We start from the raw sequence: 17,696 nt of genomic DNA, 5'->3' as shown, positions 1-17,696 counted from the left end.
GACTCCAGGATCATGACCTGAGCCGAAGGCAGTCGCTTAACCAACTGTGCCACCCAGGCGCCCTCTTAGGTCTTTTTAACTTAAGAATATTAAACACAACCTTCATAAACAATTTTAATGACATTCTGTGAAGTGGATGAACGATCATTTATTGTGGGATGTTTAGCTTTCCAATTTTTGCTATAAATACTTTGGGAACATTTTTGCACAAGTATTTTGTACTGAGATTGTGTCTAAAAATAGTTTACCAGCATTTTAAGACTTTCCACTCCTGTTACCAGATTGCATTAAAAAAGATTGAACCAGTTCACAAATAGATGGGGTTTAGCTATGCTTCTTTCTCAAATGTATTGAACTGTTCCATGTGCTAGGCACTGTTCTCAGCACTTGTAATATGAAGTGAACAAATAGGAAAAAAATGTTTACCCTTGTAAAATTTAAGGAGGGAAGGGGAAATGAGAACTTTAAAAAGTATCTTTGGGGCTGTCAACATTTTCATTCCCCAACTTAACTTTTCCCTGTTAATGGACAAAACTACTGATGTTCTTAAATATGAAGTGTGTAAAACCTATTTAAATCTGTTCATGTATCGGGCGGGGAGAGGAGGGGATTAGGGACTGATGCTGCAGAAATATGAAAAGCTATCTTGGGGGAGGAATTTAAAAGAAATAGAAGATATCATTTGGCCAGATGCATGCATCATCGATTTCATTGTCAGTTTTCTATTACCTGTGAATTTGAGCATTTCTCCATTCTTCATCTTTGGTTTTACGTTATTGTATTCGTTGTTTACTTTTAGCTTTCAGATGAGCTACTTTTGTTACTGGTACTGTCTTTACCGCAATTTGGACGGAAAGCTGGCAGATGCGGAAATTAAATGATTGCTGAGCAATTTTGTACTCTGGTTTGGGGATTTCAAAAATAAGATACATTTTTATGCTCTCTGGAAGCTTACCATCTAAGACTCGATCTTAAACTCGGAGCCTAAGAATCCCAGGCTATGTTTGTTTAAAATGCAGTTTTTCAGGTTCCCGCCCCCCACCAGAAGTTTTGATTCATTGGGTAGGGTGTAAAGGGCACAGGTAATTACAATTTAATTAGTCCTCATGACTGTCGTGCAGCTGATTCGCATTGAGAAACATTATAAATAGGTACTAATAGATAAATGTTAGATAAGATGTCCGGGCCCAGTTGACGTAGAAACTTTGGCCCTCAGCTCAAGAGCAGTCTCGAATCCCAGACAATCTCAGACTCACACTAGCTGTCTGGGCGAGTTCATCTAAGTCCCGGGGTCGCCTGGAGCGCAGCGTTTGCCCCTCTATCCGCGCGCTCCACCGGAAGCTCCACCCTCTTCCCTCTAGGTTCCGCCCCCTAGCCGATGGGTCCCGCTCCTCCCCCGGCCGACCGCCAACGACGCCAGAACCGGAAGTGACGACATCAGCGAAGCCTTTTGGGCGGGGCCTGGGCCGGCAGCTCCAGAGGCCGCGATTTCACATCGGAAACAAAACAGCGGCTGCTCGGGAAGGAGCCTCCCCTGCGAGCGGCCGGTGGCGGCGGCAAGGGAAGAGTAGGTGCGTGATGGGGAGTTCGGGGAGAGGGGAAGGCGCCCCTCACCCGGTGCGGACACGGGCGGTCGCGGGCAGGGCCCGGCTCTTTGTCGCCGCCCGGGCCGCGCAGCCGGTGTCCTCGAGGATGAGGAGCGGGGCGCGGCCGAGCAGAGACCGAGGAACCCCGTGTGGGGAACGAGGAGGGGCGGCCCGTTTCTCCGGCTCCAGGCGCAGCGCGCGGTCAGGTTAAAGAGCGATTACCCTCCGGAGCCTAGGTCCGGAAGTGCTGGTTTCCCGAAGACGTTTCAGGACGCAGGTGCCGTGGGCCGGGATTGACCGTCTTGACTGGAGTGGAGCAGGAGAAAGAGGAAGCGCCTTGCCCTGTGTCTGGTTGAGCAACTGGTGAAACAACGCGCCTCATGCCCCGAGTGTGTCCTTGTCCGGGGAAGTGAGTGGCGCTCAGGGCTAAGTTCCTTATGTCTCACATTCGAGGCGGAAAACAGGGTCTGATGCTTTTGCCTTGGTTGGGACTGTCGCGAGGCATGTTAAGTGCTTTGCATGTGTCTTAGATATTTGCGTTTTCTTCCCGCTCAGGTTCTTTTCAAATAAATAATTTGCTTCTATTGTAGGAGACTAATTTAATAATAATTTTAAAAACATTGCTTGGCTGCTTTGGACAAGATGAATATAGTATTCAGGGTTTACTCCGGGAGATAAGAATAGGATGCAAAAAACTTTGGCATATATAATGACTGTATGACAGAGCACATTGTAAAGCTCGTACATTCTCTGAAGTTTGAGGCAGGTAGAGATCACATCTGGTTAGGGAATCTTGTTATTTGAGTTACTATTTTTTTTTTTTTTTAAGATTTTATTTATTTGACAGAGACACAGCGAGAGAGGGAACACAAGCAGGGGGAGTGGGAGAGGGAGAAGCAGGCTTCCCTCTGAGCAGGGAGCTCGATGCGGGGCTTGATCCCAGGACCCTGGGATCATGACCTGAGCCGAAGGCAGACCCTTAAAGACTGAGCCACCCAGGCGCCCTTGAGTTATCTTTTACAGTGGAAAGGTTTTCACCCCTGGCGTTGAAGTGGGTAGGGCATCATAATCAGAAGGTGTATTACAAACAGGGGCCCTCTGGATCGCAAGCGACCAGTGACCCACTCTGAACATTAAAATAACTTATGAAGGAAAATAAAACAGGAAAGTAGATTGGAGCTAGTTGCATTTGACTAATTTCAGTCACCTGCAAAAGCCTATTTCAGTTCTCCTTAATTCATTTGCAGAGTTCAACCAACTTAAAGTTCCCCCCACTGCCATCTAATAAACCCTTAACAATGAGAAAAGGATCATATTTATTGAGTGCATGGATTTCTTCCTGCCCCTTCCCCCCCAGTAGATAGTAGAAGTGGCATCTATCATCTGGTTTTCCATTCTTTTACTCCTGGTCCTTGGGTAGACAGTTCCCACAGTTCTGGGTATACTTTCTTCTGAATGGATATGATTTACTGCTGAATTTTAAGTTAATGGCTGCAACTAGTCCTAGACTGCTGCATGAATTTCCATTTAGGGGGAACCAGAGGATTGAAGTTGATCTCTCAGAATCACCCTAGCAGGAAAATACAGCATTTGTCTATTACCGTAGTTTATGTGTGGTCCTCTTTCTCTCTCAGATCCAGGCTGTCTCTGCTCCTCCTTTCCCACTAATATTGCAGATTATAGGGGAGAATTTTTTACGATATATTCTGAAAAACCTGTCAAAGAACTCTAATACTGCCTCTTCTTCATGTGATAGATGTTAGGCATATTTGGAAGGTGTGTTAAGAGTGGCACTGTTACGGTCAGAATTTTAGGCACATTAGTCTGATAGTGGTCGCTAGAATGGATGAGAGAATTGAGGTGACTTTTGCATAATTCAGGTGAGATATGAGAGTTTGATCTTTGGTGATGACAGAGGCTTAGAAAAAAACTTTTGAGGTGCCTGGGTGGCTCAGTTGGTTAATCGTCTGCCTTCAGTTCAGGTGATGATCCCAGAGTCCTGGGATTGAGCCCTGCGATTGGCTTCCTGCTTAGTGGGGAGTCTGCTTGTCTGTCTTCCTAAGGCTCCCCCTCCCCCGCTTGTGCTCGTTCTCTCTCCCAAATAAATAAATAAAATCTTTAAAAAAAAAGGTAAAGAAAGAAAAACCGTGAACAGTACATGGCAGCTAATTGAAAAGCAGGGAATAAAGTGTAGAGTTGGCTAGAAGGCTTAAAGTTTGAAGAATGGGAGAGACGATTGCAGAAATAAGGAAGTTAGAAGCAAAGAACTAGAGAGGAAGATGAGGAAGTGGTTTGGAAGTTATCACTTTTGAAGTGCCAGCAGGTGAAGATATCTCATGGACAGACCTGGAACTGTAATTTAAGAACTGTAATATAAGTCATTTAAATAGACTTACTAGTTGATGTTGGAGCAGTGGAGGAGATGCCTAAGGAAAGCAAGGGGACAGAGAGGCCCAGGCAGGCCACTTATAATGAAGGAGTGGAAGAAGGGTGAGAGGGACCAGCTAAGAAGAATGAGTGATGGGAGGAGAACGTCCACAGTGCAGTGTCACAAAGGCTAAGGAAGGAAGGGAAGCTTTGGGAAGGAAAAGGCTGTCAGGGATTTTTACTATCTGGGCTGGTATAGCTGAAAGAGCTGAAGATTTAGAGCAGCACTGTCAGAAATTGTGTGAGTGGGATGCATGGGTGGCTCAGTCGGTTAAGCATCTGCCTTGGGCCCAGGTCATGATCTTAGGGTCCTGGGATCAAGTCCCAAGTCCAGCTCCTTGCTCAGCGGGGAGCCTGCCTGCCACTCCCTCTGCTTGTGCACCCGCATTTGCTTTCTCTCTCTCACAAATAAATAAAATCTAAAAAAAACCCAAAACAACTAACTGTGTGAGCTACAAGTGTTAATTTAAAACTTTTTAATAAACAAGTTTTATAAAGGAGGAGATAGATAAAATTAATTTGAATAATATAATTTATGTAACCCAATACATCTAAAATATTTTTTTAACGATTTATTTATTTATTTGAGAGAGCTAGAGTGAAAGCACATGGGCAAGGGGAGGAGCAGAGGGAGAAGGATATGCAGACTCCTCACCAAGTGTGGAGCCCAGTTGCAGGGCACAATCCCACGATCCCGAGATCATGACAGCTGAAATCGGAGTCCAGAGCTCAACTGACTGAGCCACCCAGGCTCCCTACATCTAAAATATATTTTTTTACATTTTTTTAAAAAGTTTTTATTTGAGAGAGTGAGAGAGAGAGCACACAGAGGGAGAGGGAGAAGCAGACTCCCCACTGAGCAGGCAGCCCTGTGCAGGGCTTGATCCCAGGACCCCGGGATCATGATCTGAGCCAAAGGCAGATGCTTAACTGACTGAGCCACCCAGGCGCCCCATCTAAAATATTTTTATTTCAACATGTAATTAATATAAATATATACTTGTCTGACTCCTCTTCTAGATAGTAAGCTTCTTAAGTAAACAGAAGTATTATCTGCTAGTAGCATCCCCACCACCTATCACAATGTCTGGTTTTGTAGAAGAAACCCAGTAAGTGTTGATTGATTAAAGGGCATTAATGTTTGGTTTTCATAATGCCTTGAACAGCTCCTTAAATTGATCTAAAGCAAAAGAGAGAATGCAAGCATTGCTGAGTATAACCAGTGATTTATTAATTAGATGTGAGTAGTCATGTTTTCATTAAAGATGTATTCAATCCATTTCCACAGCAAATTTGAAACAAACTGGGAGTGATCATACCTTTCATGTAGACTTATTGAAAGTAAAGGTTTCTTGGGGAAAGATTCTTTATAATTACTACAAATATTGATAATACAGGACCATAGTCCCATATCTATAATTATGAAATCCAAAAGCCCCTGAAAAAACCAAAAGGCATTTTATAATTCATTTTACAGAAAAATCTAACCCGAACCTATTAATGTAATTTAAGACTATATGTTTCACTATATACTTATTAATGTGTTTGATTTTGTGGTTCTATCTATGACCTTGAGAGGGCATTTTAAAACATATAGTATTTGCATCATATTACCTTTATAAAATCTGAGAAAAATATGAATTCTAAACACACTTAGTCCTAAGGGTTTCAGATAAGGGATTCTGGATTTATAAGTCTTCATTTTCATTGCATCTTCTGAGCCCATGTAACCATTACTGTTTAAAAACAATTACAGTAACTCCACGTAACAGACCTCCCCCAAACCCAGCCTTAGAGTGTTTGTTCTGACTCAAGGCTTTGCTTCAAGGTGTAGGACTATGGATCAGCTAGGGCAGTTCTGTTTTGCATGTTTTATTCTGGGGCCCAGGCTGAAGGGGCAGTGACTACCCATGGTAAGCTCTTCTCAAGGCAACAGGAGAAGTAAAAGAAGGTAAGTCCAACTGCAGAAGCACAGTTCAGGTGTCTGCTTGTGCTAATCTGCTAAGATCCCTTTGATCAAAGCAAGTCAGATGATTGTGCCAAAAGGCATGGGGTGGCTAGTAGACTGCACCCACCTTGAAGCCAAAGCAAGTCTCAGAGCCAAGCCCAACATCACTGGAGTGGAGTATATTTCTCTCTCAGGGATGCCTGGGGAAGGAGTGCATATTTGCTGAATAATAATCTAATCTACCACAGATGGCTCACAGAAGTAGAGTGGGATGGAAGAAAGAAAAAAATCACCAAATAGATGTATCACTATCCTTGCTCTTTTTAGAGTCTACCACCTTCACAAAGCCTCTTGTAGGACTGGGGAAATTATTTGCTCCCTAGTGTCTTAAAATTCAGAGTCTTTCCACCATGTATTCCTGAAGTTTTAAGTTAATTTCAAATTATTTTTATTTAATTATAAATGCAGTTTGGAGATTGGTTACATTTATTATTGGATGTGAGCTTTTGAAAACTCAAATAGAGGCTCTCCAAGCCCATCCAGACAGTCAGAACTTAGGCTGCCTGTCCAGGAAGAAGCTGTCAAAGTAACAGGCTGATTAAATACTTTTATGGAAAAAGAATAAATCACAAGCTCACTTGGTACTTAAAAACTTCTTATCCTCACAATACAAAGATGCTTTAAAAAATACTTTTGGTGGTTTTTTTTCTTTTTTTTTTTTTTTTAAGATTCTTATTTATCTGTTTGTCAGAGAAAGAGAGTGAGCGCGCGTATGAGCACAAGTGCAAGAACAAGCAGGGGGAATGGCAGGCAGAGGGAGAAGCAGGCTCCCCACTGAGCAAGGAGCCCGATGTGGGGCTCCAACCTGGGATCCCAGGATCATGACCTGAGCTGAAGGCAGACACCCAATCGACTGAGCCACCCAGGCGTCCCTCTTTTCTTTCTTAAATACATTCCACTGTTTTAAAAAAGATTTATTTATTTATTTTAGAGAGAGTGCATGTGGGGGCAGTGGAGGGAGAGGGAGAGAGAATCTTCAAGCCGACTCCTCACTGAGCAGGGAGCCAGCCCCAGGGCTCCATCCCAGGACTCTGAGATCATGACCTGAGCCAAAATCAAGAGTTGGCCACTCAGATGCCCCCCCCTCACTTTTTTTCTTTTTTACTTTTAATGGTTTTCTAAGTGAAGAAGAAACTAGTCAAGTGGCTAGCTTCATTAAAGCACCAACTCTGTGCTGGAGAAGATCATGATAAAAAGTCTCATGAAGCTGTTTGTTTTTGTGGAATACAAATTTTGTTTACATTTATCTCTGACAGTGAAGAAAGAAAATGGTATCTGTAATAAAGTAACCATGTTGTAAGATTTTGAGGTTTAGTTGTTACCTTGAGGTGGCCTGTACATTTCTGTTGGTGCTTCCTTAAATGGGATTTTTAATAAACTTATTTTGAGATTCTAAGCTTTGCTCCTTTGATACTTTTTGAAGTGCTGATGGATAGGTTTTTCTATCAGCACGTGGAAGCTTTGAGATTATTTGTATTCTCCTGGGGTTTTTTTTAGTTTCTTTGTGTATAATAGAAATTGTAGTTGCCCATCAGAGAAGGATTTCGCTTTCCTTTTATCTGATTGAGCAAGTGTCTTGAGAAAAAGGAAATGATAGCGGTGAATTCAAGTGTTACGTTCTGTCAGTCTCAGAAAATCTTTAGCAGGTGGCCGGAGAGAGAAAACAGCAAACTCTACTTCTGTCCCTCCTCCCTTTGCAATCCAGGTCACAAGATCCTCACTTCCCAACAGCTATCTTTTTTGTTCTCAGGGCAAGAATGCTAAGAATGTTATAAAATCAACGAGTGTCCTTTGCCATGCTGCCTGGACAGATGGCCTTCTGGCCTCCTCCATGCAGTCATCAGTTGTTTTCAGCTGTTACTGGACCAGAATCAAATGGGGCTTTGCCTCTGCCTTTCTTTGTACGAACAATGTTTGTTTGTTCACCAGGCCTGACTGAAGACCTAACCCGTGTTGCTTGCCTCTGCTTTCTACTGAGCTCCATGTAAAGAGCAGCTCTTCCCTCCCTGGAAGGGTCATCTGGTAGCATTATGATCTTCAAAGCATCAGTGGAAGCATGAGCTTTCTTTAATTGAACTGGAAAAGATCTGGGCTGGGCCATCAGAACACCTGGGTTCTGGAACTGGTGTTATTTGCCTCATAAGCACTGCCAAATTCTTTCACCTTTCCTGACCCTTAGTTTTCAAGTGTAAATACAGGATGTGCCTTTGAAAATGCTATCAGGATATGCTAAAGTGACTACTGCATTTTTGGTGTTTCTTACAAGATTTGTCTGAGAAAGTTCCAGTATGATAACCAGTTTGTGTGGTTTCTTGTAATGGCTGAACAGATCCTGGAAGCATAAGGCCTAATAATGGAAACTACTAAAATTAAAATGACCAGATTCTCATTACAACTTATTTTTTAAAATGAATACTAGGGGGGTAGCCTGGGTGGCTCAGTTAAGCATCTGCCTTCAGCTCAGGTCATGATCCCAGGGTCCTGGGATCGAGCCCCGGCATCGGCATTGGGCTCCCAGCTCTGCGGGGAGTCTGCTTCTCCCTCTCCCTCCCCCTGCTTGTGTGCTCTCTCTGTCAAATAAATAAATAAAATCTTAAAAATAAATAAATACTAGGACTATGTATTGGGAATGCTTTTGACACCTCAGTTTTTAATTTATAGTTAGATCAGTCATTGAAGTTTAAGATCTCATTTACAACTTTTTCAAAGATACTTTTAAGCAGCAGTTTTAGTAGTAATAAAAATCAGCTCTCTCTCTGTATATATACTTTTTCCCCCCTCCCAGCTCAATATAATTTAATGCTCATTGTAAACTCCTAAAGAGCAGGGGTGGAGTTCTACACAGAGGCAAATAGTGTACTATGTGAGCCTTTACTTTGCTCCTTTGCTTACTGGATGTGACCTTGGGCAAGTTAGTAAACTTCCGTGTGCCACATTGTTTTCATATGTAAAGTGGGTGAAGTGAATATAATTAAGTAAATCCTCTCTGTCTCTGAGTTTTGATATAAATAGACATCCAATAAACTCCTACTTCGTAAATGGACAGTTTTCTTCTATTTTATCTGTAAATGTAATCTACTGTATTTACTTTTTTTCTTTATTTACTTTTCCTTTTTCCCTGCATGGCCCTTTCTTGCCCTTTGCATGTTGCATTTGGCTAACACTACCTTATTTGTTATTTTGTTTCTGAGAGATCATATGAGAATATTAATGACCGATTTCTAAGGGTTTTTCTGTAATAGAGGTGTACTTCAAATGATACGGTATGGTCTTCAGGGCAGCCAGGAACCAACTGCAGCCTCTTCTGTTTGCCAGCCTATGGCATTTCTGGGTTAGCTGAGGTAGTAAGTACTGTACTAAATGTTTTTATGGGAAAGAAGGAATAATATGTGCTCTATTTGCTGATCATTAATGCTACATTAATGTCGAAATTTCAGTTAGTCAACTTTAAAAAATCTTAGAAGCATAGGTCAGAACATTTACTCTGAATACTTATTCTACTTAGAAAATATATTTGTTCTATTGGCATTCCACCTCTGTTTTGGGTAAGTTAATATACATGCTGCCAAGACTTAATTTTATTCATTTTAAAAGTTAGGATCAGGGGCGCCTGGGTGGCTCAGTTGGTTAAGCGACTACCTTCGGCTCAGGTCATGATCCTGGAGTCCCTGGATCGAGTCCCACATCGGGCTCCCTGCTCGGCGGGGAGTCTGCTTCTCCCTCTGACCCTCCCCCCTCTCATGTGCTCCCTCTCATTCTCTCTCTCTCTCAAATAAATAAATAAAATCTTTAAAAAAAAAAAAAAAAGTTAGGATCAGGGGCACCTGCGTGGCTCCGTCGGTTAAGCGTCTGCCTTCAGTTCAGGTCATGATCCCAGGGTCCTGGGATGGAGTCCCACATAGGGCTTCTTGCTCAGCGGGGAGCCTGCTTCTCCCTCTGCCTGTCACTCCCCCTGCTTGTGCTCAGTCTCTCTCTGACAAATAAGTAAATAAAATCTTAAAAAAAAAAAAAAAAAGGACCATTGGTATAAATAACCATAAATATAGATTTATGTCCACAAAAATCTCTGAGTTTAATTGAAGTATATAGCAGTGTGCACAGATCATGGGGGTACAGCTCAGTGCATCTTCACAGACTGAAATCCCTGTGTAACTAGCACCCAGATCAAGAAACGAAACATTACCAATTCCCCCCAAAGCTTCCCACGTCCCCCCCCTTAGAGCAAATAACCCCCATAAAAGTAAGTGTTGTCTCTATTTGTATTTTTAATTCACTTTATTTTTATTTATTTATTTTTTTAAAGATTTTACTTATTTATTTGTCAGAGAGAGCGAGAGAGCACAAGCAGGGGAACAGTTGAGAGAGAGGGAGAAGTAGGTTCCCTGCCGAGCAGGGAGCCCAATGCGGGGCTAGATCCCAGGACCCTGGGATCATGACCTGAGCCGAAGGCAGACGCTTAACCACTGAGCCACCCAGGTGCCCCTAATTCACTTTATTTTTAAAACAAACATATTAATTATGTCTTATTTAGTTAGTAATAATTTGCAATCCCTTGATCCATGTCAGTTAACCATGGGCTGTAGCTGGAAGGGAAGAGAAAGGTTGGCATGGCATATAAAACTATGTAGGCTAGAAGGGAAGCATACCTTGATTAAACATTTGTCAGGGTTTAAATGATCTAGATACAGGTAATTAAGAGTTAATTTGAACTCAATACTATATTGAAAAATAGTTACTTTCCTTGTTTTTTTTTTAGCTGCTTTCTGTGTTTTTGATGAAAAATCACTAGAATATAAAAAGTAGAGTATTTAGAGGATCGAGGATCCTGAAGTTGAAAGTGAAAATGAAACAGGACTTTGACAAAGTACTTTCATGTGAGTGTGTGCATGGTAATGTTGTAGTCACTATATATGAATGAGAGTACTGCTTAGATATATGAACAGATTTCTTTCCTTCTGTATTTCTGAAGACTTTCTATGAAAAGGGAAATTGAATGGAACTAGAGGGTATTATGCTAAGCAAAATAAGTCAGTCACAGAGAGACAAATACCATATGATTTCACTCATATGCGGAATTTAAGAAACAAAACACGAACATAGGGGAAGGGAAGGAAAGATAAGATGAAAATTGAGAGGGAGGCAAACCACGAAAGATGCTGAACTCAAACAGGATTGCTGGAGGAGAGGTGGTGGGTGGGGGAAGGGGTAATTGAGTGATGGGCATTAAGGAGGGTACTTGATGTAATGGGTACTAGGTGTTATATGCAACTGATGAATCACTAAATTCTACCTCCAAAACAAAAAAAAAAAAAAAAAAAAGAAATGCGAAGTTGAAATCATAAAGAATTGGCTGATGGAAATTAAGGCAGACAGCAAATGGGAATGTGTGTCGTCCCCCTCCCCACCCCCCCACCAGGAGAGTGAACTCTGGGAGACTGAATGATGTGTGTAAATAAGGCTGTGCCAGGATGCAAGGGAGAGACCTAAGGCTGGGAGTTAGGAGTCTGTGATTTTTGGCCTGATCTGCCCAATTGTGTGATTTTTAAGCCAGTCAGTAAACTTAGGTCCTCTTCTGCTTTTGTAAAATAGGTATGTTACCTGTTTCCCTTGGCTTGGGGCATTGTGGTAAGGATTAAAATGAGATGACAGAATTTTGCCAAATTAAAAGCACTAGACAGTTTTATGGAAATAGAAAGGTTAGGTTGGATTAGTCAGCATAGAAAAAGGAATGTTGATGAGAACAATCTTTAATATCATTTAGCTCCCTTTGCTCTAAATCTGAAATCATTAGGTATTTTTGTGATTGAAAATATTTGGTTTCTCAAGTAGATCTACTCATTACCAGAGAGATATCTTGAGCTAACAAAAGTTTGTCATTTGAAATTGATGGCAGATTAATACCTTTCTGGTTTACAAATTACAAATACAAAAATAATTCTAAGTACTTGATTGGTGTGAATAGATTTACTCTGGGTGACCTGGTAAAATCCTATTTCAGACCTAATCCGGAAGCCTGCAAGTGACAGCAGCCTGTGAGGTCCTTAGAAAGTTTGGTCTGGAGAAGAACACATGAAAGAAAGGTTTGTTTTTGCTGAATGTAATTTATGAAAATGTTTAAAAATGAAAGTATAAATATAATGCACAAAGGATTATTTTCTTTTTCCCTTTTCAGAACCCCAAGAGGCTTTGTTTTCTGTGAAAAAGTGTTTCTATACGGTTGCTCCAATGACAGAGTTACCTGCACCCTTGTCCTACTTCCAGAATGCACAGATGTCCGAAGACAACCACCTGAGCAATACTGTACGTAGCCAGGTACAGTGCCAGCCTCTCAAACTTCCCCTGCCAGACTATGGATTCAGTGACCACCTTCCCTCATTTCCAAGAGAGGCCAAGGGGGCTGAGCAGGCTTTCTGTACTTTTCCGAGTTTACCTATTTGCTGAACTTCAACTGATGACAAAGCATTGTACGATTGGTGCTGGGGACACAAGGCTATGTGAGACATGGGTGTTGATACAGTTCCTCCCTGCCTCAGATAATGCCTTCTCCACTAAAGCCTTCTCCAACTTCCCCAGCTATTTATTATTTTACCTATCTTGTTCTTACTCTTCCAGAGGCTGAGTACTTTTTATTTACTTTTATTTTGTCGGTGCCTATCATGGTTCCTGACCGTGCCTAGTAAATGCTCACTGACAGACTACACAGTGATGAGTGCAAGGCTAAGTGTAGAAATCCTAAGAGAGTTCAAGGGAGAGAATCAAGAAAGGGGTGTAATCAGTGGCATGAGACACAGACATCAAATCAGCCTGCGACTCCGATAGCTAATCATTACAGATTGAATATAGACCCCACAGATGGCCTGTGAGATGGCTGGGAAATGGGTAGGATTTTTAGAGGTGGAGCCAGAATTGGGGAAAACAACAAAGCCGTCTATAAGCTATGCAGGCTGCGAGGGGTTGGGCGGGTTGTGTGGGGTGGGGTCAGACTTTCCTTTATTAGAACCAGAGGACAGAATCAGTGGTGGAAGGAAACAGGTCTGGGTCAATAAAAAAAGAATTGTCTCACAACTTACTGTACATCCGAAAGGGTGTGGTGGAGTGTTAACTTGTCACTAAAAGCAGTCACAAAGGCTGGGAGACTACCAAGCAAATCTGCAAAGGGCAGTGGGCTAGAGCACCAACCAGATGGCCTGGAAGTTCCCTTCACACTAATATTTAGAATTCCAGTTAAGGGTCAAAATGTGAGGAGGAAGCTTCACAAAGTAGACTTTGATGGATGGGTAAGATTAGAATAGAGCAAACTGGGATGGCATCACTGATAGAATAAATAACACTAGTGGAGGGAGGATTTTCCTAAAATTTAAATAGACAGGGAGGCTGTATCCAGAGATCATCAGAGGCAGATCACACTGTACTGCCAAAACATTTCTAATCAAGTGAAATCAAGATAAAATGATTATTGGGGGAAGCCCTGAAAGGGAACACAAGCTGTAAAGGGTAGTTAGCCTGAGGGGTGTGTGGGGGAAGGGAGAGGAGAGGAGCTATTGCCTTGTTGGTACTTGGTGGATAATGGGTGTTACAAAGACTGATTTTTGTGGCAACATGTTTGCAACAGCTGCTTGATTTGCTCCTTTTTGTTATTTCTTAGGAATAGCTTTTTGAAAAGTTAGGATGAGGCCAGATTATGAAGTTCTTTGGTAGTTTGGATACTACACTCTTTGTAATCATTTTTAAACTGTTACTTCAGAGAAGGGAAAGGGAAAGTGGGGACAGCCCTGATTAGTCTCTGGGTACCTTTTCCTTAATTAGAGCAGCTCCTATTTTATCTTTTTACATATTGATCTTCTGTGGATCCGTTTGAACAAAAGATTCCACAACTAACAAATTTTGAAGAAAACACCTGTCCATCCCAAACCTCCCAAAGGTGTCTCATCTCAGAGTAAAATCTGGTCTGAGGTCTTATTTTAACCTTCCCCTCCAGTGCCCCGATCTTTGTCTTATCTCTTAGCACCCTCTCCCTCCTTCACTGCTTCCTCAGTTCTGTCTCTGGGTCCTGGATTATTCTCCCAATCTTCTCAGATGTCTCCCTTCACTTGATTTATTTAGGTCACCTCCTGAGTCACCTTACCAGTGAGGCCTTGCCTTCCTCAACTGCCCTTCCCTGCCACCCCTTATACCCTGTCTCTGCTTTCCTTGTGCATAGTACTTACCTAGTATTTCTAGCATGCTGTCTACTGATTTGTGTTGACCTGCCTCCCTCTACCGTGTAAACCTGAATCCCCAGCTCCAAGAGCACTGCTTGGTACATAGTGCGCTCTCCATTGTTAATGCAGTATTACTTACATCCCTCAAGCTCAGGTTTTATGGGGCTTTCATGGTATTTTTTTGGTCTGCCTTTTTTTTTTTTTACACCTTAGTGACTGACAAATTGAAATAAAGGGTGCTATAGAGGAGGTACAATTGACACAGGATTTTTATTGATAATTACATGTACTCACGTAATTTTAGTAAGTCTTAGTGCTGATGTTCTCGGTGGTACCTTCCAGATCTCTTGGGGCACCACTGCTCAGAATATCATGCCTGGTTTATTTAATTTTAACCCTATCATTGATAATGTGATATCAAATAAGTTATTTTTTATTTATCTTCTCAAAGATATTTTCTACAGGGGCACCTGGGTGGCTCCCATCAGTTAAGCATCTGCCTTCAACTCAGGTCTTGATCCCAGGGTCTTGGGATGGAGCCCCACATCGGGCTCCCTACTCAGTGGGGAGTCTGCTTCTCCCTCTCCCTCTGCCCCTCCCCACCCCCACTCGAGTTCTCTTTCAAATACTCTGCTCTCTCTCTCTCAAATTTTAAAAAAAGTTTTTTACAACTTAAAAGATCTTCTGTATACATTCTCATACTTTCCAGTTACCATGGGATAGGTATTATTTCTGTTTTATTTTAAGATTTATTTATTTATGGGGCACCTGGGTGGCTCAGTTGATTAAGTATCTACCTTCGGCTCAGGTCATGGTCCCAAGGGTCCTGGGGATTGAGCCCCACATCAGGCTCCCTGCTCAGTGGAGAGTCTGCTTCTCTCTCCCTCTGCCTCTTCTTTGGCTTGTGTCTCTTTCGCTTACTCTTTCTCAAATAAATAAAATCTTAAAAAAAAAAAATTATTTATTTGAGGGGCTGGTGGAGAGATAGCAGGGGGCAGGGCAGAGAAAGAATCCTCAAGCAGGCTAGCTGCTGAGCCTGAGCGCAGAGCCGGAGGTAGGGCTCAATCCCAGGACCCTGAGATCATGACCTGAGCTGAAATCAAGAGTCAGACGCTTAACCGACTGAGCCACCCAGGTGCCCCTTTCCCCTTTTACAGTTTAAATGCTTGTCCAGGATCACATAGAAAATTAAATTACAGACCTGGAACATAAAACTATACTTTCTTTCTTTCTTATTTTTTTTTAAAGATTTTATTTATTTATTTGACAGAGAGACACAGTGAAAGAGGGAACACAAACAGGGGGAGTGGGAGAGGGAGAAGCAGGCTTCCTGCTGAGCAGGGAGCCGGATGCAGAGCTTGATCCCAGGACCCTGAGATCATGACCTGAGCTAAAGGCAGACGCTTAACGACTGAGCCACCCAGGTGCCCCTAAAACTATACTTTCTAATTTCAGACTTCCTCCAGTGTTCTTTCTGTTCTTCCAACTGTCTCTTACCCCAGAAAAATGTTAGAATACTGGAAGGAGATACTGTATGAAAAAAATTCTGGAGAAAGAAAATACTAAGTGTATATGCATTTTGTACCAGTGTACTTAAAAAAAAAAAACCCAAAGAGAAAGGAAAAGAATCTCATTGTTAAGTTTTATTTTTTATTTTTTATTTTTTTAAAGATTTTATTTATTTGACACAGAGAGAGACAGCGAGAGAGGGAACACAAGCAGGGGGAGTGGGAGAGGGAGAAGCAGGCTTCCCGCCGAGCAGGGAGCCCGATGCGGGGCTCGATCCCAGGACCCTGGGATCATGACCTGAGCCGAAGGCAGTCGCCTAACCAACTGAGCCACCCAGGCGCCCCTCATTGTTAAGTTTTATAGCTATAAAGAAGCCATTGTATATATGCTTTGGTTGGTTATGAAAAAATGGGGGTAAATCCAAATTTAAATTGAATGTAGATGACTGTTTTTGTGGATTAACTGAAAGCAGCTCTTTTATTTCTCTTCTTGGATCCTGGATTTGTTAAATACAAGCACATGAAGACAAGCCTCTGCAGGCATAAAAATCCTTATCAGGCTTATTTCTTCTTTATTTGCACAGTGGCTAGTTAAGAGGTATCAAGGAAATTGAGCGATGTGGAAAGTTTTAATCTTTCCACACTGCTCAGGAAAGGAAACTAGCATATTGAATGTCTTCATTGTGTTGGACTCTCTGCAGGGTACTGTCACAAACATTAGTTTTAGGGCCTTACATTTTGGGGACATAGGTGAGCAGATTTTCCTTCAGTCTTCCCCTCCTTTGAATTAAAGTGCTAATAAGGTGCTTCTCTATATGAATATATCCTCTAGAGTATACAGATAGTCTATTTTACATTAAATATTACAAAAAGAAATGAGCATTCACTTAAAAATATTTTTGAAACTGGAAAGAGTAACTTTCCTACAGAATTTATTCAAATATCAGTGTAAAGAAATGGACTTTCTATTCCTTTCCTCTCCTCAGTATCTTCCTCCAAGGTCAGGAGCATCCCTAGTCTTGAACTCCTTTTATGAGGCAATCCTTTGAGTTTGGGAAAGACCTATGAGGATAACCAGATATTGAAGACTGTTCAAAAACACTGATGAATTGGCATTTAGGGATTATGGCTGAGTGATGTGTATATAGATCCTTCAAGGGAAAGAACTAACTTTGATTCAGTTGTAATTTGAAACAGCTATGTGTAATTTGGTCTGATTTCTTAGTACTTCATTTTTCCCATCTGTAACATTAAGATGGTTTACTACATAAATTCTCTCTCTCTGCAGTTTTGTTGTGACCATGAATTAGGGTTGCCAGCTGTCCTGGTATGCCTGAGACTGAGAGGTCCCTGGAACACAAGATTTTCAGTTTTAAAACTGGGACAGTCCTGAGAAAATAGGATCAAGTTGATTACCCTATCAGAAGTATAATGAAATTGAAATCATTTTGGATCTGATTAACCCAGTCTCACTCAATTAGATGACTTTGTTGTGTAACTTCAAGTATTATTGCAGTGATATATTGTTAGTGTTCAAGTAGATAAAACATTTTTCTCTTTCCAGAAGTGAAATGTTGTCCGTGACTTCATTCTTCCATCCTTAGCAGATACATGATAGGCTCTCTTAGCCCAGAAAATGTTTTCTTTTTGTAGGCTCTTATGGGTAATCTCATTCACAGTAAAGGGAGTTGCAGTTTGATGAGATTAGTTAGAGACCTGAAAAATAGTGTTGTTTTTTTAACCCAAATATTTATTTCTCAAATCTTTATTGTGAAATATTTTAAGCATATACAGGAAATATGGCAAATAATGTAATAAGCACCCATGTACCTACCACCCAACTTTAACACTTGTTTTATTTGCTGTGTATGCTTTGTTATTTTTGAAGAGTATTTTTTTTTTTCCAAAGATTTCATTTATTTATTTGACACAGAGAGAGAGAGAGAGAGAGGAATCACAAGTAGGC

The 17,696-nt window shown here is 41.5% G+C and overlaps 1 protein-coding gene across 5 annotated transcripts in view; it reads left to right on the top strand.

The window, feature by feature from the left end:
* The first annotated feature begins 1,449 nt into the window (after positions 1-1,449).
* Positions 1,450-17,696, top strand: part of PSEN1 (presenilin 1) — a 69,964-nt gene continuing 53,717 nt past the window's right edge. The window contains exons 1-3 of one of the 5 annotated variants that reach the window (XM_034992914.1): positions 1,450-1,571; positions 12,020-12,101; positions 12,194-12,333. In XM_034992914.1, coding sequence (XP_034848805.1) covers positions 12,247-12,333 — 87 coding nt within the window. In that variant the 5' untranslated portion in view covers positions 1,450-1,571; positions 12,020-12,101; positions 12,194-12,246. Of the gene's footprint in view, positions 1,572-1,970; positions 1,996-10,497; positions 10,896-12,019; positions 12,102-12,193; positions 12,334-17,696 lie in introns of those variants that run through there. The other 4 variants (XM_034992918.1, XM_034992916.1, XM_034992915.1 and 1 more) reach the window with 4 other exon arrangements.

The sequence above is a fragment of the Mirounga leonina genome, unplaced genomic scaffold (assembly GCF_011800145.1).
Source record: "Mirounga leonina isolate KUSES-001 unplaced genomic scaffold, KU_Mleo_1.0 Mir_82, whole genome shotgun sequence".
Lineage (NCBI taxonomy): Eukaryota > Metazoa > Chordata > Mammalia > Carnivora > Phocidae > Mirounga > Mirounga leonina.
This window is presented reverse-complemented; position numbering and strand designations above follow the sequence as displayed.